The 23,472-nt window shown below is 40.9% G+C and overlaps 1 protein-coding gene across 4 annotated transcripts; it reads right to left on the bottom strand.

Moving 5' to 3' along the window:
* Positions 1-344: 344 nt before the first annotated feature.
* Positions 345-23,472, bottom strand: rps24 (ribosomal protein S24). Of its 4 annotated transcripts, XM_059946710.1 has the most exons (7): positions 23,384-23,472; positions 20,383-20,448; positions 19,642-19,851; positions 19,447-19,557; positions 17,136-17,154; positions 14,916-14,949; positions 14,552-14,711 (listed from the first exon to the last, which is right to left on the bottom strand). In XM_059946710.1, the coding sequence occupies exons 1-5, from the start codon at positions 23,384-23,386 to the stop codon at positions 17,149-17,151; spliced, it is 396 nt and encodes a 131-aa protein (XP_059802693.1). In that variant the 5' UTR covers positions 23,387-23,472; the 3' UTR covers positions 14,552-14,711; positions 14,916-14,949; positions 17,136-17,148. The 4 variants fall into 4 exon arrangements, with proteins under 4 accessions (XP_059802691.1, XP_059802692.1, XP_059802693.1 ...); XM_059946711.1 differs by lacking the exon at positions 17,136-17,154; XM_059946708.1 differs by lacking the exons at positions 19,447-19,557; positions 19,642-19,851; positions 20,383-20,448; positions 23,384-23,472 and adding an exon at positions 345-5,278 and having other exon boundaries at positions 11,820-14,711; positions 17,136-17,156.

The raw sequence follows: 23,472 nt of genomic DNA, 5'->3' as shown, positions 1-23,472 counted from the left end.
TAACTCTTACCATTTTTTATTGATGCACCATAGAAAGCAGTCTGGTCTGGATAGGTGACTACTTTACACATGACTGCAAGGAACTGCACAGTTGTGGACACAGCTCAGCACCAGAACCAGCCTCCCCTCCATGGTTCAAAGGTTCAAAGATACAATTTAATGTCAGACAAATGTATACAATATACATCCTGAAATGCTTTTTCTTCACAACCATCCATGAAAACATAGGAGTGCCCCAAAGGATGAACGACAGTTAAACGTTAGAACCCCGAAGTCCCCCCCAGGTCCCCTCCCTCCCACGGTAAGCGGCAGCAAGCAACAATCCCCCTCCCCCCCACTGGCAAAAGAACATCAGCTTCGCCACCGAGTGCTCAAGCGTGAGCAAAGCAATAGCAAAGACACAGACTTGCAGTTACCCCAAAGTCTTCGTGCTTCACCCGGTATTCAAAATACCACAGGTTTTCTTTCTCCCTAATAAAAGAGGTGTCTCCATTTTCCCAGCGAGCGGGGAGGTATAACAAAAAACTCACTGGTTTATGATGTTAAAAGTTTGTTATGTCGCTTTTTTTCAAGCTCTGTGCCCGAAAATCGCAAAGATCCCGGATCTCCAGGCACATAGCAGATATTTCAACTCCCCCAACGACACGCAGGTCTCTTGTCGTGACACTGACCCTCGATCTGCCTGTCTCCAGAGCCCCGAGAACTAAGAGCCGAACTCTTAGGCCGAGCCTTTGACATGCTGAACAATGGCCAGTTATGGAACAGACAGACAGACAGACATACTTTATTGATCCCAAGGGAAATTGGGTCGCACCAACCAAGAATAGTGAAGAAATATAGCAATATAAAACCATAAATAATTAAATAATAGTAAGTTAATCATGCCAAGTGGAAATAACTCCAGGACCAGCCTATTGGCTCAGGGTGTCTGACACTCCGAGGGAGGAGTTGTAAAGTTTGATGGCCACAGGCAGGAATGACTTCTTACGATGCTCAGTGTTGCATCTCGGTGGAATGAGTCTCTGGCTGAATGTACTCCTGTGCCTAACCAGTACATTATGGAGTGGATGGGAGACATTGTCCAAGATGGCATGCAACTTGGACAGCATCCTCTTTTCAGACACCACCGTCAGAGAGTCCAGTTCCACTCCCACAACATCACTGGCCTTACGAATGAGTTTGTTGATTCTGTTGGTGTCTGCTACCCTTGGCCTGCTGCCCCAGCACACAACAGCAAACATGATAGCACTGGCCACCTCAGACTCATAGAACATCCTCAGCATTGTCCAGCAGATGTTAAATGACCTCAGTCTCCTCAGGAAGTAGAGACGGCTCTGACCCTTCTTGTAGACTGCCTCAGTGTTCTTTGACCAGTCCAATTTATTGTCAATTCGTATCTCCAGGTATTTGTAATCCTCCACCATGTCCACACTAACCCCTTGGATGGAAACAGGGGCCACCGGTGCCTTAGCCCTCCTCAGGTCCACCACCAACTCCTTAGTCTTTTTCACGTTAAGCTGCAGATGATCCTGCTCGCACCATGTGACAAAGTTTCGCATCGTAGCCCTGTACTCTGCCTCATCTCCCTTGCTGATGCATCCAACTATGGCAGAATCATCAGAAAACTTCTGAAGATGAACTTGGAACCCCGAGAGTGGGTCCTGTTCCCACAAAGAACCATAGTCAACGTGTAACTCCAGGTCAGGTTCTTCAAAAGAACCCTGAAAGGGAAAAATAGAGATATTAAAGATGGAAATAGAGCTGTTTCCGAAGATGTAAGCAAAGGAGTCGCCATTAGGTGCCATTAACTCTCCTAAGCTGTGCTTATTATCATGGGCTCTGTAGAGTTGTAGACACAGCCCAGCACAGGGATCAACCTCCCCTCCATGGACTCTGTCTATATTTCTCGTTGCTTCAGTAAAGCAGCCAGTATAATCAAAGACCCCCATCCACCGCAAACATTCTCTCTTCTCCCCTCTCCCATCAGGCAGAACGTATAAAAGCCTGTAATCATGTACCACCAGGTTCAAGGACACCTTCTATCCCATTGTGATCAGACTCTCGAACAGACCTCTTGTATGATAAGATTGAATCTTGGCCTCACAACCTATCTCATTATGATGTTGCATTTTATCATCTACCTGCACTGCACTTTCTCTGTAGCTGTAACACTTTATTCTGTCCTCTGTTATTTTATCTTGTTCTACCTCAGTGCACTCTGTAATGATCTGATCTGTATGAACAGTATGCAAGACAAGCTTTTCACTGTATCTCAGTACATGTGATAATAATAAACCATTACCAAAAGTATCAACAGCATAGTGGATGATTTCTTGGGATGCATATATGATGGATTTCAAGATCAATGTATTGAGAAACCAACTAGGGAATGGACTGTTTTATATGTAATGTTTGTACGTCATGTTGTATTACTGTCTTGTATGGTAGGGCCAATGCACAGGATTAGAAAAAAATGTGTAGAGGGTTGTAAATTCAGCCAGCTCCGTCATAGGCACTAGCCTCCTCAGCATCAAGGATTTTTTCAAAAGGCAGTGCTGCAAAATAAATGACATCCACCATTAATGACCCTCATCACCCAGGACATGCCCTCTTTTCATTGCTACCATTGGAGAGGAGGTGCAGGATTCTGAGACAAAACTCAGCACTTTAGGAACAGCTTCTTCCTCTCTACCATCAGATTTCTAAATAGTCCACAAATCCAAGAACTCTAGTCTATTTTATGTATTACACTGTACTGGTGGCACAGACCACTAAATTTCATGATATACGGTACGCCAGTGATAATAAACCTCATTCTGATTCAGTTTCTAAAGAGCTTTGTGGGACAGAGTGCAGGAAATATAACGGCATTTTATTTTATGGTTGGAAGTGCTGTATCTGAAACTGAAGTCAGGATTTCTGATTGAAAATAGATCAGGGCTTCACAGAGTTGAACAAAGAAGCCATATTAAAAGGTCTGACAGTGGATTGACAATGGCCAGGCATAATCTGTGGGTCTGGGGTGTGGGGGAAGGAATTGTCTAATAACAAACAATCTGCTAGAGTAACCCACTGGGTTATACAGCAACAAACAAAAGCAGCCTGGTCATGGACTACAGGAGAACATATTAACAAGAAAGTTGCAGATCCAAGGTTCTGCAGATGCTGGAAATCCAAAGGACCACCCTCAAATGTTGGAGGAAATCAGCAGGTCAGGCAGCATCTTTGAAAATGAATTTCGACATTTCAGGCTGAGATCATTCTTCAAGACTGGAAAGGAAGGGGAAGACGCCAGAATAAAAAGGTGGAAAAGGAGGAAGGTGGTTCGCTAGAAGGTGATAGGTGAAGCCAGGTGGGTGGGAAAGGTAAAGGGCTGGAGAGGAAGGAATTGGGTAGGAGAGGAGAGTGGATCATAGAAGAAAGGAAAGGAGGAGGAGCATCAGGGAGAGGTGATAGGCAGGTGAGAAGAGGCAAGAAGCCAGAATGGGGAATAGAAGAAGAGGGGAGAGGGAGGAAAATAAATATAGTGGAAGGAGAAATCGATATTCATGCCATTGGGTCAGAGGCTAAGCAAACAGAATATAAGGTGTTGCTCCTCTATCCTCATCGTGGCGCAAAAGGAAGCCATGGACCAACATGTTGGAACTACAGGAGAAATGAGGATGAAAGATCAACTTTATTCACCATATATATTTACATGTATTGGGAATTTGCTGTTGTGTGTTGGCATGGCATACAACAAAAAAAACATTCAACAATTACACAGAATAGGAATTGCAAAAAAATAAAATTAGAAGTACAGCCACGGAATAGAATGCACAGGTGAAGAGAAGAGTAGAGGTAAGAGAGGAGCCAGAGTGAGGTGTTTATGATCTTAAAGATCTTGTTTTCTCTCGGACCAATATGAAAGCAGGCCCACAGCCACTATTTCCAAGAGCAGTGGATAAATTCTTTGTGCCTTGGCCAATACTGATCCCTCGATCAGCGTCACAAAAAAAATATCAAAGATCAACAATCAAATTTATTTGCCATATACATTTACATGTATCAGGAATTTGCTGTTGTGTGGTGTGACATGCAACAAAAACAATAATATTCAACAATTATAAGGAATAAAGGATTATATAAAGTTAAAAGTACAGATGTGGAACAAAATCTACATAAATTCATAAATACCAGCACATAATTACAATGTAAACAGCATTATAAAATGTGATTTAAAGTGTTTTATAGTGCAGTGAAGTGACTGAGGTAATATATAGAGTGGGGGGTGACTAACTAGAACGGTTGATCAGATTAACTGCCTTGGGGAAGACATTTTTTAAATGGTGTGAAGTGTTCTAATAGTGCTTTCCAGAAGGGAAGTGTTGGAAAAGGCTATTTGCAGATTTGCAGGGTGGGTGGTGTCCCCCTTCTTTACCCGAGGCACGTACAACTCCTGCAGTGATGGTAACCTGCAGCCAATGACACTTTCTCCTCACCTGCAGGTTTTGTACATTGTGAGAGGATGCTGCAGCAAACCAGACAGTAATGGTTGATGTCAGGATGCTCTCTACGTTGGCAGTGTAGAACTGCACCAGTATGTTCAGTATGTTTTGAATCTATCAAAAGAAAAAGCTTATAAAGTTTCCATAAACAAGAGGAAGCATGAGGATAGGAAGCAGGCTTAGAATTCAACAAAAATGGCCAAGGAATTGACAAGGAAAGTTAAAAACAGAATATGAGACTAAACTTGCGAGAAACAGTAAGCTAGAACTGGAAGACCTTCAACTGGAATGTAAAAGGGAAGGCACAAGGAGAAAATGTGAATCCCGAATGGAAACAGCACATTTCCATCACCAATCAGTCCATTCCTAGGTACTGTACATAATTACCCTGTTAGACTGATCTTAGAGTTAAACCTTGGCACAACATCATGGGCCGAAGGGCCTGTGCTGTGTCATTTTGAGTTCTAGTTCAAGGTTAAAGAATGGTTTCATCATTCTTATAAGATCACAAGGTGCATTAGTTACAGTTTATAACATTAACCAATCCATTGTTAGTGACAGAGCTAATTGTTAATATACACTAGGAATATGAATTGATCAGCAATTATGTGGGTGGCATGGTAGTGTGGTGGTTAGCATCATGTTTTTACAGTGCTGCTGTCTGTAAGGAGTTTGTATGTTCTCTCCATGACCTCCAGGTGCTCCAATTTCCTTCCACATTCCAAAGATGCACGGGCTAGTAAGTTAATTGGTCACATGGGTGTAAGTGGCTGGCATGGGCTGTGCTGTATCTTTAAATAAAATAAATAAAAATAAACTAAAATAATCTAATTCATGCAAACAGGAATAATTTTCACATTAGAATGCAATGAAGAAATCTTTGTTAAATGTTTTTCAGAAATGTATATGAATTATTGAATGTACTGTATGCATCTATTTGGCAGATGTTAAACACAAAACTAAATTAAATGTGGTAGCCTGTGAATATGTGCATGCTTCGATGAAGAAGTCATATGGCTTGCTTGCCTTCATCAGCCAAGCCACTAAGAGAGAGCTGGAGTATGGTGTGCAGTTCAGGTTACCGCACTACAGGAAGGATGTGACTAAACTAGAGATGGTGCAGAAAAGATTCATGAGGATGTTACCAAAACTGGAAGGCTTAAGCTATCAGGAGATACTAAGAAAGACATGCTACATTATGAAGGAAGCCGAGCAGTGGCATCATAGATATACTTATGAGAGACATACATAGCCAGGGTTGGTTATCTATAGTTGGAGTGTCTAAAACTTGAGGGCATGGGTTTAGGGGAGTGGATCAAGTTTAAAGAAGATCTGAGGAGTAAGGTTTTCACACTAACAGCTATTGGGTTCTGGAATTAGCTGTCAGAGGAAGTTGTGGAGTCGGGGCCTTAACAACATTTATGGGGCATCCAGAAAGGGACTTGAATGAGCAGGGCACAGAGAGATATGGAATTATTGCAGGCAATTGGAATTAGTATAGACAGACACGATGGTTGGCATAGATGCTGTAGGCCAAAGAGCCCGTTTCTATGCTGTGTAAGTCATCACCAGGTCAGATTTGAACAAAATGCTTTTTTTTAATCCTCAGATGAAAATAAACAGAGCAAAAACGTCTTTGCTGGAGGTTGTCTGGTTAGAGTCTACTACTGTGATTGGAAAGGAACAGTTTGCATGCAATGTTTGCTTTTGGTTGTTCAAATCGTATAGTATTAAAAGCAGGCCTACAGTGCCCCCTGCCATAACAGCACGTACTAATAAAAGGAAATGGTTGCATTAAAATTGGGCTTGCATTTTGCTGTTTTTTTTACTGCAGTTTAGTTTAGGGGAGAGCTTTTTTTTTAACTGGCATATGACACAATCAGTAATCATTAAAACAACATTTACTGAAAACATTTCAGTCACAGTGAAGCACAACTTAATAGAAATCAGTGTTAGGAACTTCAAATACTTTCTTTGAAAATTATAATTTTCTTCCACACATCTTTTACTTTTCTTCATGATTGGGTTGAGTTGTTCTCCAATCTTGGCAATTTACTTGCAAACGTTTTGTTTCCATACAAGGAGACATCATCAGTGTGCTGCTAATTGTGGTGTGCCCTCCAAATTCACATCACAACTAAGCTTCTGAAAGGCAAACAATCAACTGATTGATAAGTATATAAATGCCAAGCACTCTGAGGACATACCATAATCAACAGCACACTGATGATGTCTCTTCATACAGTGACAAATGTTTGCAAATAAGTTGCCAAGAATGGAGAACAACTCAAACCAACCATCAACCGCCTGAGCTACACTTTTTCCGAATTATTTCCAACTTTTCATCATATTTCTGTCATAGAACATTACAGCCTGGATACAGGCCTCAGCCCATTTAGTCCATAGTAAACTATGAACCTGCCTAGTCCCATCGACCTGCACCCGGATCATGGCCTTCCATACCCCTCCCATCCATGCACCTATCAAAATTTCTCTTAAGTGCTGGAATGGAAGCTACATCCGCAGTTTGTGCTGGCAGCTCATTCCACACTCTGAGTGAAGAATTTCCCCTCGTTCCCCTTAAACATTTCACTTTTCACTCTAAACCCATGACCTCTAGTTCTAGCTTCACCCAATCTCAATGAAAAATGCGTACTTGTATACCCCTCGAAATGTTGTATACTTCCATTAAATCTCCCCTCATTCTTCCATAAACCAGAAATAAAGTCATAACCTATTCAACTGTCCCCTATAACTCAGTCCTCAAGTCGAAGCAACATCCTTGTAAATTTTCTCTGCATTCTTTTAATCTTATTGGTATCTTTCTTGTAGGTAGGTGGCCAAAACTGTACACAATACTCCAAATTAGGCCTAATCAATGTCTTGTACGACTTCAACATAACATCCCATCTCCTGTACTCAATACTTTTCTTTATGAAGGCCAATGTGCCAGAAGTTTTCTTTACACCTTATCCACCTGTGATGCCACTTTCAAGGGATTATGGATCTCTATTCTCAGATTCCTCTGTTCTACCACTCACCACGTATGTCCTATGCTGGTTTGTCCTCCCAATGTGCAACACTTCACATTTGTCTGCATTAAATTCCATCTGTCATTTTTCAAGCTGGCCCAGATCTCACTGCAAGCTTTGATAGTCTTTCTCGCAGTCCACTCCACCCCCAAATTTGCTGATCCAGTTAACCACATTGTCATCCAGATTGTTGATATAGATGTCAATGAACCCAGCATTGATCCCCACAGCACTCCACTAGTCACAGGCCTCCAGTCAGACAGGCAACCATCTGCTCCCATTCTCTGACTTCTCCTACAAGGACAAAGTCTAATCCAATCTCATCCTGAAAACTTTTTGACCAATCTGTTATGCAGGACTTTGTCAAAGGCCTTGCTAAAGTCCATATAGGCAACATCTACTGCTTTGCCTTTATCAACTTTCCTGGTACTTTCCTCAAAAACTCTAAGGTTGGTTTGACGTGACCTACCACACACAAAACCATGTTCACTATCGCTAATCAGTCCTGTCTGTCCATATACTTTTATATTCGGCCCCTTAAAATACCATCCATCAACCTGCTCATTACTGATGTTAGGCTCGCCAGCTTATAATTTTTTTTTGGTTATTCTTACAGCCTTTCTTAAAAAACAGAATAATGTTTGCTATTTTCCAATCCTCCAGCAACTCACCCGTGGCTACGGACATTTTAAATATCACTGCTAGGACCTTTACGGTTTCTACACTAGGCTTTTCCAGGGTATGAGGGAACAACTTGTCAGCTCTGGGGATATACCACCCTAATTTTCCTCAAGGCAGCAAACACCTCTGCCTTCAGTTATCTATATATAGTCCATGACCTCACTGCCTCTTTGCCTCACTTCTATAGACTTTTGTCCTTTTCCGCAGTAGACGCAGATGCAAAAAATCCATTTAAAATCTCCCCATCTTTTTTGGCTCCATGCATAGATGACCACACTAATCTTGAAGGGTACCAATTTTGTTATTTGCTAGCCTTTTGTTCTTAATATAGCTATCGATGCCCCTGGATTATATTTCACCTCATCTGCGAGAGCAACCTCATACCTTCTTTTAGCTCTCCTGATTTCCTTATAAAGGTCAAGCTTAGGAGGGGTGGTGGCACCTTTGCTTGCATCTTTGGACACAGCTCTATTTCTACCTTTAATATCTTTACTTTTCCTTTTCAGGATTCTTTTGAAGACCCTGACCTGGAGTTACCAGAAAGACTCCCAGAAAGTTAATTTACAGGTGGAGTCTGTGGTAAAAAAGGCAAATGTTGGCATTTATTTCAAGGAGAATAGAATATAAAAACAAGAAGATAATGCTGAGGCTTTATAAGACATTAATCAGGCCACACTTGGAGGATTGTCAACAGTTCTGGGCCCCATATCTCAGAAAAGAATACATTGTCATTGAAGAGTCCAGAAGAGGTTCATGAGGATGATTTTGGAGATGAAGGGTTTAACATAGGATGAGCATTTGGCTGCTTTGGGCCTGTACTCACTGGAATTTAGAAGAATATGGGAAATCTCATTGAAACCTACTGAAGGGTGAAAGTGGATGTGGAGAGGATGTTTCCTATGGAATACAGAAAATCTCATTGAAACCTACTGAAGGGTGAAAGTGGATGTGGAGAGGATGTTTCCTATGGTGGAAATGTCCAGAACTAAAGGGCACAGCCTCAAAATTCAGGGGTGACCCTTTAGAACAGAGGTAAGGAAGAATACTTTTAGCCTGAGAGTAGTGAATCTGCAGAATGCTCTGCCACAGACAGCAGTGGAGGCCAAGACTGTGGATATATTTAAAGTGAAAATTGATATTTTTCTGATTGGTCAGGGCAACAATGGATATGGCAAGAAGGCAGGAATGCGGGGTTGAGTGGAATCCGGGATCAGACATAATGCAAAAGTGCAGTAGACTCAATGGGCCGAGTGCCCTAATTCTGCTCCTATGTCCTATAAGAACATAAGATACAGTAACAGAATAGGCTATTTGGCCCATCAAGTCTGCTCCACCATTTCATCATGGCTGATCCATTTCTCTCAACCTCAATCTCCCACCTTCTCCACAAAACCCTTCATGCTCTGACGAATGAATAATCTATCAAATTCTGCCTTAAATATAATCAATGACTTGGTCTCCACAGCCACCTGAAGCAATAACTTCCACAGATTCACCACCCTCTGGCTAAACAAATTCTTCTCATCTCAGTTCTAAATGGACATCTCTCTGCTCTGAGTCTCTGCCCTCTGTTCATGGACACCTCCACCATAGGAAGCATTTTCTCCAATAAGGAACATTCAATATGCTTCAATGAGATCCTCCCTCATTCTTCTCAATTCCAGTCAGCATAGGTCAGAGCCATCAATTGGTCTCGATATAGTAATCCTTTAAATCCCAGAATCATTCTCATACACCTTCTCTGAACACTCTATGTCAGCATATCCTTTCTTAGCTAAGGAGCCCAAAACTGCTCACAATACTCCAAGTGAGTCCTCACCAGCACCTTATAAAGCCTCAACATTACATCCTATTCTAGTCCAATAACTAACATTGCATTTGTCTTCCTCACCACTACCTCAACATACAAATTACCTTTCAAGTCCTTTTGCACCTAGGATTTTTGTATTTTCTCTACATTTAGAAAACAGTCTCCGCTTTTATTTCTTCTACCCAAGTGTATGACCATCATTTCCTGACACCATATTCCATTTGCCACTTCTTTGCCCATTCTCCTAATCTGTCCAAGTCCTTCTGCAGCCTTCCTGCTTCCTCAACACCTGTCCCTCCACCAATCTTCATATCACCTGCAAACTTGACCATAAAGCCATCAATTCCATCATCCAAATCATTGACATATAAAGTAAAAAGATCAACATGTACAAACAAGCTGGATGAACTCAGCAGGTCGGGCAGCATCCTTTGAAAGTAAAAAAGATCACCCGCCTTTAAGGGTTCTTTCACCTTAAGCTCTCTAATCATTTTCAGTTTTTTTGCACAATGTCCAATCCAGAATGACATCCCCTAATAGACTCAACCACAAGATACTATTAAAGTCATCTTGTAGGCATTCTGCAAATTCCCCCTCTTGGGATCTAGCACCAACCTGCCTGACTTTCCCAATTTACCTGCATATTGGAATCTCCCATGACTATCATTACTCCTTTGACATGCCTTTTCTTCTACTTAACTGTAATTTGTAGCCAACATCTTTGCTACAGTTTGGATGCTGGAATACAACTCCCACCGGGCATTGTACACTTGAATTTTCTTAGCTCTACCCATGACCCTACGTCACCTCCAAGGATTTGATTTCATTTTTTACTAACAGAACCATGCATCACCGGATGTTAAGTTCCCAGCTATTATCTTCTTTCAGTCACAGCTGACTCACTGATGCCCACGTTATACCTGCCAATTTCTAACTGCACTACAAGAACATCTACTTTATTCCATATACTGCATGCATTCAAATCTCAAGTTTTCAACCCTGTATCCAATATCCTTTTTGATTGTTCTCCCTTCTACACTGCATCTCATTCAATTTTGCACCGTCATCTTCCTACCCTTCCTCAGTCTCACGACACACTGTCTCTACTTGTAAACCACCTGCCCAATCACTCCCGTTCAGACACCCTCCCAAACAGCTCTAGCAAACCTGCTTGCAAGGATATTGCCCCAAGTGTAAACTGTCCCTTTTGTACAGGACATAACTCCCCCAGAAGATCCTAATGAATCAGAAAACTGTAATCCTGCCCCATCACCATTTCCTCAGCCATTCATTTGTCAAGTTACTTCTATTGTTACCCTCACTAGTGCATAGCATGAGCAGAAATCCAGAAGTGGCTACTCTGGCAACCCTGCTTTTCAGCTTTCTACCTAGTTCCCTAAAATCTCTCTGCAGGACCTCCTCACCTTTGGTGCCGTATGTACCAAGAATTCAGGTTCCCCTTTTAGAATGTCATGGACAAAATCCGATATCCCTGATATACCACCCGAGTGCCTATCGTGTCCACTGAATTTTGTCTCCATTTCTCTACAAAGACTTTGACTACTGCAGGAGACCCAGTTGCTGTGGCTCCCCCCTCAACAGTATCCAAAATGGTATGCTTCAGGGGAATGGCCACAGGGGTACTCTGCATTGGCTGCCCATTTCCCTTCCTTCTCTTGACAGTCCCCAAGTTACTTGCCCACTGCATCCTAGGAGTGACTACCTCCCAGTTGCCCATCTACCATTTCCTCAGTTTCCCATACAAGCCAACTGTCATCAAGCTACAGGTCTCACAGAATTCCTACTTACACAAAAAATAGCACCACCCGAGTCACTTTCACTGCTCTGTGCTGCAACAGATGAAGAATGAATAAAGAAATTATCAGCCTGCACACCAACCAAGAAGTGATCTCATATATAATCAGAAGTCATTGAAAAATAGAGAAACATTACAAAGAAAAATGAAGATCTTGATTGTGTATTGGGTAAATTAATCAGTGGTGGAGTAAACATACACTACTTAATGGTTTGCTGATCATGAAACAAGTCACTATCATGACAAACTGAAAATTGAAGGTAATTGCAATATTCCACAGGCTGGTTGCAGAAATTTAAGGCGCAGCATTAAACTTACGAAGATCTATGATGATAAAGCATCTGTTGATCACCAAGCGGCAAAGAAACTCATTGAAGAATTTGTCAAGATCACTGATGAAAATCTAACATGCTGAATAGCTGCATCAGTACATATGGGATGAATAAGTGTAAGACGAAGACTGCTTACCAGTAACACACAAGTTCAGAGTTGGGAATGATGATGTCCACCATCAGAGGTAGCGATTGCTTACCTTTCTGATGGTCAATGCACATTGTTTCATGTACAAAATTATTAAAATATTAAATCTACCTTCAGGATATACACACAAGCTGTATGTGTAAATGTAACTGGACTGTGTTTAAACTTGGAACCCATTCCGAAGTACCTCATTAAATATAGTACTATTTTCCATAGTGGTCAAGTATTTTCATTTTACTCAGTTTCTAAATTTAAAATATATTGAAGGATTTTTTGAGTGGATCTACAAGACACTGCAGTATATTAAGTAAAAAGAAAATTTCCAAAACCTGTCAATTTACTAAAAACTCAAACCCAAAATTGAGGCTTAAAAGTATTTATTCTCTTTGCAGTTGCTAACACTCCTCAGATGCAATATATTACCTTAACAGTTCACCAAATTTGTTTATGTAGAAAATTGGGAGGTTCACCCAATTTTCAAGACCAAACTAAAACAAAGGAGCATTCAAGTCAGGGAAATAATAATTAAAAACAAACTAATCTGGGGAAGGGTACAAGTCCATCTCATTGGCACTGAACATGCCTTGAATCTCAGCGCAGGCTTTCATGAAGAGGAAAATAAGAAACCACACCCATGCTGCCTAGGCCAGACTGCCCCTCTAAATTTAATGGTTGGAGATGAATGACACTTGTGAGAGAGGTTATTGTGATGCCAACTGAGTGAGCTGCAGAAGTCAGCAGTCAGTCATTACTCCACAATCTCTAAGGCCTTGCAGAAAAAGGATATTTGTGGAAGAGTGGAAAGGAAGAAGCCCTGCCTGTAAAAACCTTTGCAAAGCTTCACATAAACGATACTGCAAATATATAGGTTTTGTGGTTGGGGAATACTGAATTTTTGGCCTCAACACTAAGCAGTACTCCTAGTATAAATCTAATACTGCGTATCAACCAGGTAACACCCACCACACTGTGAAGTCTAGTGGAAGTAGCAAGGAATGGAAACCTGATCTGGATTGGTAAGAAGACGAATGCTACTGAATTTAGAGAGGTAAGAACTTGCAAGCCTTTGCCAGAAAACAAACTGGGGAGGAAGCACATCTTTCAGTAAGACAATCACCCAAACAATACTGCTTGAGCAACCATGGAGTGGCTTCTAGTGAAAACAAATTCATATCCTGGAGTGGTACAGAATCCTTATCCAAAATGATTACTGGCCATAATAGCTGTGAGAGGTGGTTCAATTTAATATGGAACTAAGGTGGGTGAATACTTTTGAACTGCTGACATTTGTTTTTGAATTTTTAGTTTTCCACACTTTATAATTTCTCATTTCTTGGGCTCTAATGTAAAAAAGAACACGGTTCACAAATAAAAATTCTCAGTAAAAGTGATCAAAATCTCCGGTTGTAATACTCATTTATTTGAACAAAGGACTGGGGATGAGTTGCTTTATAAGGCACTGTAACTATATTCCAAAATACTTCCGGCCAACCATTTCCAATAAGAGGTGCTCAACCTGTACACGAAGGTAAAGCACCGCAGCAATACTGGTCGAGACAAAAGTATTTGGCAAGATAAAATTTAAGCCTGAGGCCAGTTTTGCCAAGCTTGGTCCATTGTGGAGTAATTGATTAAAAATTAGCTTTTTGTCACATGAACACCGAAACACAGTGAAATGTATCATTCATATTAATGGCCAACACAATCCAAAGATATGCTGCTGGTGGTGTGGGGAATCTGCAAATGTCACCCATGTTTCCGGAGCTAACATAACATGCTCACAACTTTGGATTGTGGAAAGTAACCAGAGTATACGGTCATGCAGAGAACATAAACCCAAAGACAGCTGTAGAAACTAAATCCCGAGCAAGACGGTAGCATGGTGGCTAATGCAACTCTTTATGTGACCTGGGTTTAATTCCCACCACTGCCTGTGAGCTTGCATGTTTTCTCTGACCACGTGGAGTTTCCTCCAGGTGCGCTGGTTTCTTCCACAGGCCAAAGATGTACTGGCTGGCAGGTTATTTGATCATTGTGACTTGTCCTGTGATTAGGCCAAGATTAAATTGGGGGATTGGTGGGTGGTGTGGCTCGAAGGATCTTAAGGACCTATTCTGCCTTGTACCTCAATAAATAAAATATTCCACTGTACACAATCACCCCAAAAGGTTACCACTGCTACAGTATTCTTAAAGGATAGAACAAATGTTGTCTGGTCAAAATAATGCCACAACTGGTTTTGAAATAAGTTAATTGCCTTTTATGTACATCCTCAACAGCTCAAACCCATACAAGTAAAAAAAAATCAGTACTGTATAACAAGAGAAGACAACTTTCCAATTTTTATAAGATTTATTTGAGCACGAGGGAAGAAATCAGAGGCGGTGATCCATGGTCAATTCAGCCTGTTGGTGGGACAAAAAACAATTAAAATCTGCACCTTATACATCTGTAATGAGAACTGCATTCAAAAATCAACAATATTCAACCATTAATTTTCCAACTTTTAATTACATTTTGAAACAAAGTCACCACACATCATTTAGTAATAATTCTTAAACATATACCATATCAAAAGACAATCTGGCATCAGCAAGTTAAATACTCACTTTTCAAGAGACTTTCATGTGTATTGACATATTACTGTAGGGAACAAAATATAGAAAAACAAAATTACCCAAATTTGTATGACTTCATATTTCAAACACATTTGAGAAAGCATATGCACTAATCACAGTCGACCGCTGCATTACAGTAATTCAACTGTACAAAATTTGTGAAGGGCAGCAGAGTAGCATGAAAAAGCTAGATACAAAATGTCTTTTTCTTTCAACTTGCGTTTCTTGAAAATTGCGGCAGACTTTTATTTTAATACAGTAAGCTTATTTTGTTCTCTCACAATCACTAAAATCCTGCCCTCCAAGAGGTTTCCATGTTACGTAGATGTCTAAAACAGGACCAAAACGCTAAATATAAACCGAACCTAGAAGCTGATAAGTGGTTTGTGAATTCTTAATCCAGCAACTTCTAGCCTTGTTTTTTTTGCCCAGTGTGCGGATAGTTAAAAAAAAATGACCCCTCCTGTTTGTCTCTTGTTTATGGAGATTCAGTGCCACTTTGGAATGGTCCACATCATCATGAATTTGGTTCAGCTCTGCTTGGAACCCATCTTTATTAATCACTGATCTTACTATGTGGAGGTAGTACTAGGTATGTTTGTGTATGCAAGTTGGGGTCAACAGGACTGGAGGCTTGTGATGGAGCAGGGGAGGGGGCCTTATTTAGAATTGGATATGTCAGAGTGGAGCAGCAAGTTACAGCACCTGCAGTCAATTGTCTCCAAATGCAGCCGCTCGGCACTGGAAGCAGACAAGGCAACCTTCTGAGCAACTACAGTACTACCACTATATGAATGCACCTCCACTTATGAAGGGATTCCATGGGAAACAGATTTCATTTTACAGAAACTGCAATATGGAGTTTTCTCTAGGGATGCAACCTTTCTGTAATGCAGAGGTCGTCTGTACACAAAATGCAAATGAAAGGATTAGACCAAGTCACAACTTAAACTGCCAAAGTTAAACCTCTAATGTACTGTATCACATGCAATCAGAAATTATGACCAGTGTGACAAATTCTGGCATTGAAAATTTTACAAAAAAGTGCAATTTAAAGCATGCTGCAAAGGAGAAAAAGGCATTTTCAAATGATCAAGACAGCAGAAGTTCCACAAGAGTATTGACCGCACGAATTTCAGTAAAATGGACAGCCTCTAAACATTCAATAAAGTGAAAGATTAAAGCATTGAATATGAAGCACACCATGATTAAGACACCCTTGAAATAAAACATGCACTTAGAGAATATACCTCTATTTTAAAAATTATACCCTCTTAAATGAAATGGAGGATCAGGCTTTATATGACTATATGGCCTACCATTTTAATATAACTAAGAACAGCTTTTATTCCCAACTTGATGTATTTAGATTAGTAACAATTAGCTCAATATATGAATCTCACAATCTGCATGGTTTTTTTCAATCTCATCTTATCCTGCTGGTGACTCATCATCTTGCATCACTCACACATTAATTTCTTGGTATTGAAGAATAAAACACACTTGCTTCAATTTCATTATGTTCTTGAGAATAACTTTAACTATGGCATAACAACTGTGAAAAGTTTATTTATCGAGATAGCTCGGACGAAGTCCTTCCGGCCCTTTGAGCCATGCTGCCCAGCAACCCCATAACCTAAACGTGACAACTTACAATGATCAGTTAACCTACCCGGTCACGGGGAGAATGTTCAAACTCTTTCCAGACAGTGGTGGGAACTGAACTCGGGTCATTGACACTGTAAAGTGTTGTTCTACCCACTAGGCTAGGTGTATCATTTACATTTATAGCAGCTCGTAGATGCTAGAGCCAGGCTGCAGCTCAATCAAAAGCATTCACATCATCTGAAAACCAGCAGGGCAATGGCATGAAATTCAGATAGGTTATCTTTGGACAATATGGACACCTGTATAGATCAATTTTCATAATTCCTACCAGCAGGGGAGCTATATCCTTTTTTTGTAACTTGATTTATTAGTGAATCCAAACATGGATCTTTCTGAATGTGACTGTGCATGTTATTAATACTATTTAAGACCTCACCCAAGAAAAATTAGCATAGAAATTTTCAGTTAGCTTTAATTAAAACTAACACCAATCCCGTGCAAGAAGTAACATGCAAACTATAAAAGTTAGCAACATTGAGCAAGACCAAGGTAAATCAGTCACGTGCAGTGCATGCTAGCACACTCATGCATAGACTTCAGTACCTGCACTGTTGCTTCATTTCTGAAGGACATATTCCATAAGAGCAATAAAGAAAGGCAAAACAAAGTTATATACTGATATCAAGAAACAAATCAAACTTACAAGTCTTAAAAACAGATTTTGGCTAACAGCTAGAAACATCAAAACTCAGAGCAGCCAGTCTATTGTAAGAATGTTAGACCAGTCACACACACTTAGCTTGCTGCAAAATTCTTTTATGGGCAAAAGAAATAGGAAGACATTAACATAACGATATCCACTCTCCAGCAGCCATTTGCAGAAGTAGTCAAAAATCAAAAAGTGAGCTTCTCTGGAAAAAAAACCCTACGACAAAATAAAAAGTCCAGCCTTCCGTACACACGAGAACTGAAGAATGAAAATTTGCAATTCTGGCTCCGAGGCTAATGAATCACAGAGGAGCAATCCCCCAAACTGCAACACCTAATATTTCCCAATAGATTGTTCAAGAAAAATAGGGATAACCCTGGGAATTCTAGACTAATGAGTCTTACATCATTAGCAGGCAAATTATTGAAGAGGATTCATAGAGGAAGTATTTACAAGCATTTGGAGAAGCATAATCTGATAATCTGCATGGTTTTGCGAATGCAGGTGATCCCTCACAAGCATGACCGAATTCTTCAAAGAAGTGACAAAATAAATTGATGAAGGTAGGAGCAGTGGATGTGGTGTACATGGACTTTAGTAAGGTATTCGACAAGGTACCTTATGATAGGCTCATTCAGAAAATGAGGATGCATAGATTCTTGGCTGTGTGGATTGAGAACTGGCTTGCCTGGAGAAGGTAGAGGGTGGTAATAAATGGAGCATATTCTGCTGGAGTCCATGATTATTGGTTTTCCACAGGGATGTGTGCTGGAATGTTTGCTCTGTGACTTTTGTAATTGACTTGGATGAGGAAGTGAAAATGTGGGTTGGTGAGCCTGCAGATGACAAAGGCTTGTGGTGTTGGGGATAGAGGAGGTTGAAATAGGGACGTTGATAGGATGCAGAGCTAGGTCGTCAATATCACAGATTGATATCAATCCAGAAAAATATGGAGTAACATACATCGAAAGGTCTAACTTGAAGACCGAGTACAAGTAGAAATTTTAGCATTATGAGGGAACAGAAGGATCTCGGGGTCCACATCCACAGATCCCTCAAAGTTACCATGCAAGTTAAGATGGTTAAAAAGGCAAATGGTGCATTAGCCTTCATCATTTGGGGGTGATTGAGTTTAAAAGCCATGAGATAATGCCGCAGCTCTATAAAACTCTGGTTAGACCACACTTGGGAGTATTGCGTTCGGTTCTGGATGCTTCATTATAGAAAGGATGTAGAAAATTTAGAGAGTGTGCAGATATGCACCCTGGGATGCTGCCTGGATTTGAGATTGTCTTATAAGAATAGGTTGAGCAAGATTTTCCAAGACAGCAATGGCTAATACAAGAGGGCAAAATTTTACGGTGATTGAAACAAAGTACAGGGGTAATGTCAGAGGTAGTTTTTTTTAAAGAAACACGGAGCACTGAATGCCAGGGATGGAGATAGAGGCAGATCCATTGGGATCACAAGAGACTCAGAAAGGCACATGGATGCAAGGAAATTGCAGGGCTTTGTGGGAGGGAAGGATTAGATTGATTTTAAAGGTTAAAAGGTCAACACAATAACAAGGGTGAAAGGGCTTGTACTGTGTTGTTTTGCTCTACTTTCCATTACTTTGATTGCTATTGTAAAAGCATGCTACTTGCTTTAAGCTTAGTCAGTGGAAGAAAAGTTCACATTGCAACATGCTATAACAATAATTTGTAAAATCACACATTTGTATTAAGATTCTACTTAGCTCGAGAGAAACTAAGCTGTAGAAAAACTAAGCCAATTAGTGAACACAACACTACATGCAAAATAACACTATTACCTTCTGTGGTCCGGAGGAAAAAAAGATAGAAAACATGAACAAAAAAAGACAAAACTGAAAACCAAAATTCTCAAATGGATACAGCAGAGAAAAAAAATTTAATCAATAGATTCTTTAAATTAAAACATCATAATACCTCACAAATGCAAGACAAATCTAAACCTGAAATTGAGCCACAAGACACAAGGACAGGTGACCAATAGCTCCATTAAGGAACCAGGTTTTAAGGAACACGTTGTTTGAGGGAGGGAGGCAGATCAGGGAGTTCAGGGCCTAATTGAGGGGCAGGAGGAAGGGACATGATCAGAGAGATCAAGTAAAATATTCCAAGAGGAATCTAATTTATGATATAGAATGCAACATTATATTTTCTTTGCCAAGAATTCTCATACCTTTTTGCCAGCACCAACGTTAGCTTTAGCTGTACCACGAACTTTCTTCATTCTGTTCTTTCGTTCCTTTCGCTGTTTCCTAGAAACCTTTTTCCTCTCCAATAGACCATGCTGAAACAGAATGGATACAGATTAGTATAAAAAAAGGCAGAGAGCATCCTTAAAATCTCAGAGGTACACAACTTGTCTTCTCACCCTTGCTAGCCTGTGCTTTGGTTCATTCTTCTTGGCGTAATCTAAGGAATCATAGACCATGGCAAATCCTGTTGTTTTGCCACCACCGAACTGCGTCCTGAACCCAAAAACGAACACGACATCTGGCGTTGTTTTATACATCTTTGCCAGCTTTTCCCTGATTTCCGTTTTGGGAACTGTAGGTTTGCCAGGGTGCAGGACATCGACAACCTATATTGAAATTAAAATGTGCATGAGAACAGAATTGAGATTCTTACCAGGAACTTACACCAGGTGCTTAAAATATCCTAGAGGTGCTGCATCAATGAGAACATACTAGAAATTGAAGAGAATAATCTCAAAGCAGCTCTTAAGCATTAAAACGAGTGATTCTGCCGATGTTGGAAATCTTGAGCAACACATACAAAAATGCTGAAGCAGGTCAGGTCAGGCAGCATTTAAGGAGGGGAATAAGCAGGCAATGTTTTCAGGCCCAGACCCTTCAGTGTGATCTACACTCAAAATACTGGAGAAAATAAGCAACACACACAAAATGCTGAAGGAGACTTATTCCCTTCTACAGATGCTGTCTGCCCTGCTGAGTTCTTCCAGCACTTTGTGAGCCTCAAGCTTGCAATATTGAAGGATTAAAAAGCACAAGAGCTCACAGTATTTCTACAAAAGGGGTTTAAAAAATCATAACAATCATAACCTTCTGCAAATAATCACACTGAAGGAAAACAACGAAACATTTCTACTCACCATTTGCTTGCGTTGGAGCAAGCGGTTTGTCATGAACTTCCTAGTTCTGATCGTCACTGTGTCGTTCTGTAAAATAAAAAGTAACAAACATATGGTGCACATTTATTCAGTAAGAACTGAACGTGGAAAACAATCACACCCCAATCCAACTACTTTCTGTTGTCACTGAATAGCATAGGCATTGCTGAGCTCTCTGCACCATTAAGCCCAAGGTAAACACTGATCAGAAATTCAACTCAAAACTAAATAGTCACTCAAGAGCTGATCAGGTACCAACTTTTCTAACACTTGAAATGAAGCAGGAGGCTGTTCAGCCATCTGATTTGTGCTGACTTATCTCCTCATTCCCCAAAGCCTTTCCATCACTTGTCAAGCTGAAAACAGACAAAAAAATAGGGCTGGAAGCAGACCAGTCAATCCTTAAAGCACGCTTCACTTTTCAACAGAATCATGGCTGATTCTCAATCACAATGCCTCACCCCATGCAATCCCCTACATTTGATGGTTTACATCAACACAAGTTCTTCAGCAACTCAATTTTTAGCCTTCTATACTGAAACTATCTATAGGATAACCACCCTCAGAATGAAGAAATTCCTTCTTATCCAGTCATATCCTGAGAGCAATCTGATAAAACTATACAAAATTATGAGAGGCATGTAGGGTAGGAAGTCTTTCCCAGGGTGGAATTACCACAGACTAGAAGGCATATAGTCAAGATGAGACAAGAGATTTGCATTAGATTTAGAGAGTGGTGGGTGCCTGGTACGTGCTGCCTGAGTTGGTAGAAGACAAGTTAAAATTTTGCCTGAAAATTACTCTTAACTCCATTTTAAGAAACTTGCTCAGTCTGCATCAACATGCATATTATCTGCCCAGCACCAAAATCAAATCCAGATCCTAAAAATGAACATACAATTATTGCCAGTTCAGTGATATATATCCGTACCATCTGCATCGCCTCTGAGTAACCTCTCTGCCACCACATCACTCCTTGTAGAATAAAACCACAGCAGAAAGTTCAAGTTGCCTTGGTCACAATATCAAGGTAAAATTTCATTCCTTTACAATAGTTCTCTCATTTAAGATTCTTCTCAGAACATTCAACCTGTCAAGTTCCATGGTTCTGGCAGAGCAGCCCCATTCCACCCACTGTCCCATAACGATTTCACTTCAAATGCCTTTTGAGAAACAAAAATTTCCTTCTGAAACAGAATGATGCTCCTGGTCAGCTTTCAGAATCTATTACTGGCAGGTTTTTTTGGGCGATTTCTCCCAACTCTTACAGTCTACATGGAGACAAGAGACCACAGATGCTGGAATCTGGAGCAATAAACAATGCCGGAGAAATGAGGGTCAAACAGCATTTGTAGACGTGGTGAGTCCAGATGAACAGTCTTGACCCCAAAAGTCCATTTTCTCTGTAGATCAGGGATTCCCAACCTGGCATCCACAGACCCCTTGCTTAATGATATTGGTCCACAGCATCAAAAGGGTTGGGAACCATTACCATAGCTGCTACTTGACATATAACAGTCCAGGTCCTTTGGCCTATGATATTGAGAGAAACTTTTAACTACTTTAGGATCAATCTAATTGCTCCCTCCCACGTAGCCATCCATTTTTCTTTCATTCAAGTGCCAAAGTCACTTAAATGTCCCTAATGCATCTGCCTCTATTGTCACCAGACAGCACATTCCACACACTCGCCACTTGTAAAAGAAACCTATCCCTGTATTGCTCCATACTGTCCTCCAATATTAAAACTATGCCCCCTCGTATTAGCCATTTCCACTGGAAAATGTCCAGCGGTCCACTCTATCAATATAATCTTGTACATCTCTTATCAGTCCACCTCTCATCTTCCTTTGCTCCAAAAGGAAAGCTTTAGCTCACTCTACCTATCCTCATAAAACATGCCCTCTAGTCCAGACAGCAGGACAAACCTCTCCTTCCTATGAGGCGACCAAACTGATCTCGATATTCCAGTGGCTGAACCAGAGCTGCAACATTCCCTCACAACCCAGTTCTCCAATATGTTGTTATACAGCATGCAGCCAGGCTCTTCAGTCTATGCCAACCAAGCTAGTCACATTTACCTGCCACTGGGTTGATATCGCTCCAAACCTTTCCTATCCAGTTACGTGTCCAATGGCCATTCAAATGCTTCTGTACATACCCGCTTCAATTACCTCCATTGCAGGCTCATTCCGTGTACTGACCCCTCTCCAAATGAAAAAAGTTGCCCCTAATTCTTATCAAACTTCTCCACTTTTACCTTAAAAACACCCTTTAGTTCTGAGAGTTATACTTTACATTATTTGTTTTCAAAAGAAATAAAATCCATCAGTAAATTACAAATCCTGACCACTCTGGATGAAAAAGCTGTCACCTCAGACTCTTATTGAACCTCTCCCCATAAACCTGTGGCCTTGAGTCCGTACATAGTTTATTCTTAGTCTGCTTTTATTCATGCAGGTTCTCAGACAATGCAGTAAAACTTATCCGAACTTCGTGCTTCAACCCCATAATTTTACAGTATTATCCTACAATGCCCAGGGACTTAAAATTTAATAAGTTAAATCACACTACTTAAATAAATGAGGTACTCTCACTCTAAATGTAGGAAAGCAGAGGATGCATTACCAGAGCCCGGGCTGGTGTATGTGTACGCCTGAGAGAGCAAAGTTTACCAACTTCATACACTAGATCCTAGACTGGTTTACATTCAGCCTGAGCCAGGCTGAATGTAAACCAAGCAGTCGAGACTCATCCCCATCCCACAGCTACCGGGCGCCGGGGCTGCGCCAACCCGAGTCCCAGGCGCGGGGCTCCAGTAAGAGCAGGCCCGCGCCGCCGGGCACATCAACACGCGCGAACAAGCATAAAATACACCGGCCATTCAGCTCGGGGGAGCCTCTGCCTGCCATTGGAAACGGGAGCAAGCCGGGTCGGCGGCGGATGCCGGAGATTTAGCTCGGATTAGATCGCAGTCGCTCACCATCTTGGATGCCGCTTCACTACAGGGCTTGTGAAAGAGGGAAGGACCCCGCGTCTGTCAATCAAATCAGCTCAGGATTCGGGGAGGGA

Source organism: Hypanus sabinus, chromosome 21 (genome assembly GCF_030144855.1).
Source record: "Hypanus sabinus isolate sHypSab1 chromosome 21, sHypSab1.hap1, whole genome shotgun sequence".
Lineage (NCBI taxonomy): Eukaryota > Metazoa > Chordata > Chondrichthyes > Myliobatiformes > Dasyatidae > Hypanus > Hypanus sabinus.
This window is presented reverse-complemented; position numbering and strand designations above follow the sequence as displayed.

Coding starts and splice junctions, on each gene's coding strand:
- rps24 (XM_059946708.1), bottom strand. CDS start 1,949: ATGGGGGTCTTTGATTATACTGGCTGCTTTACTGAAGCAACGAGAAAT.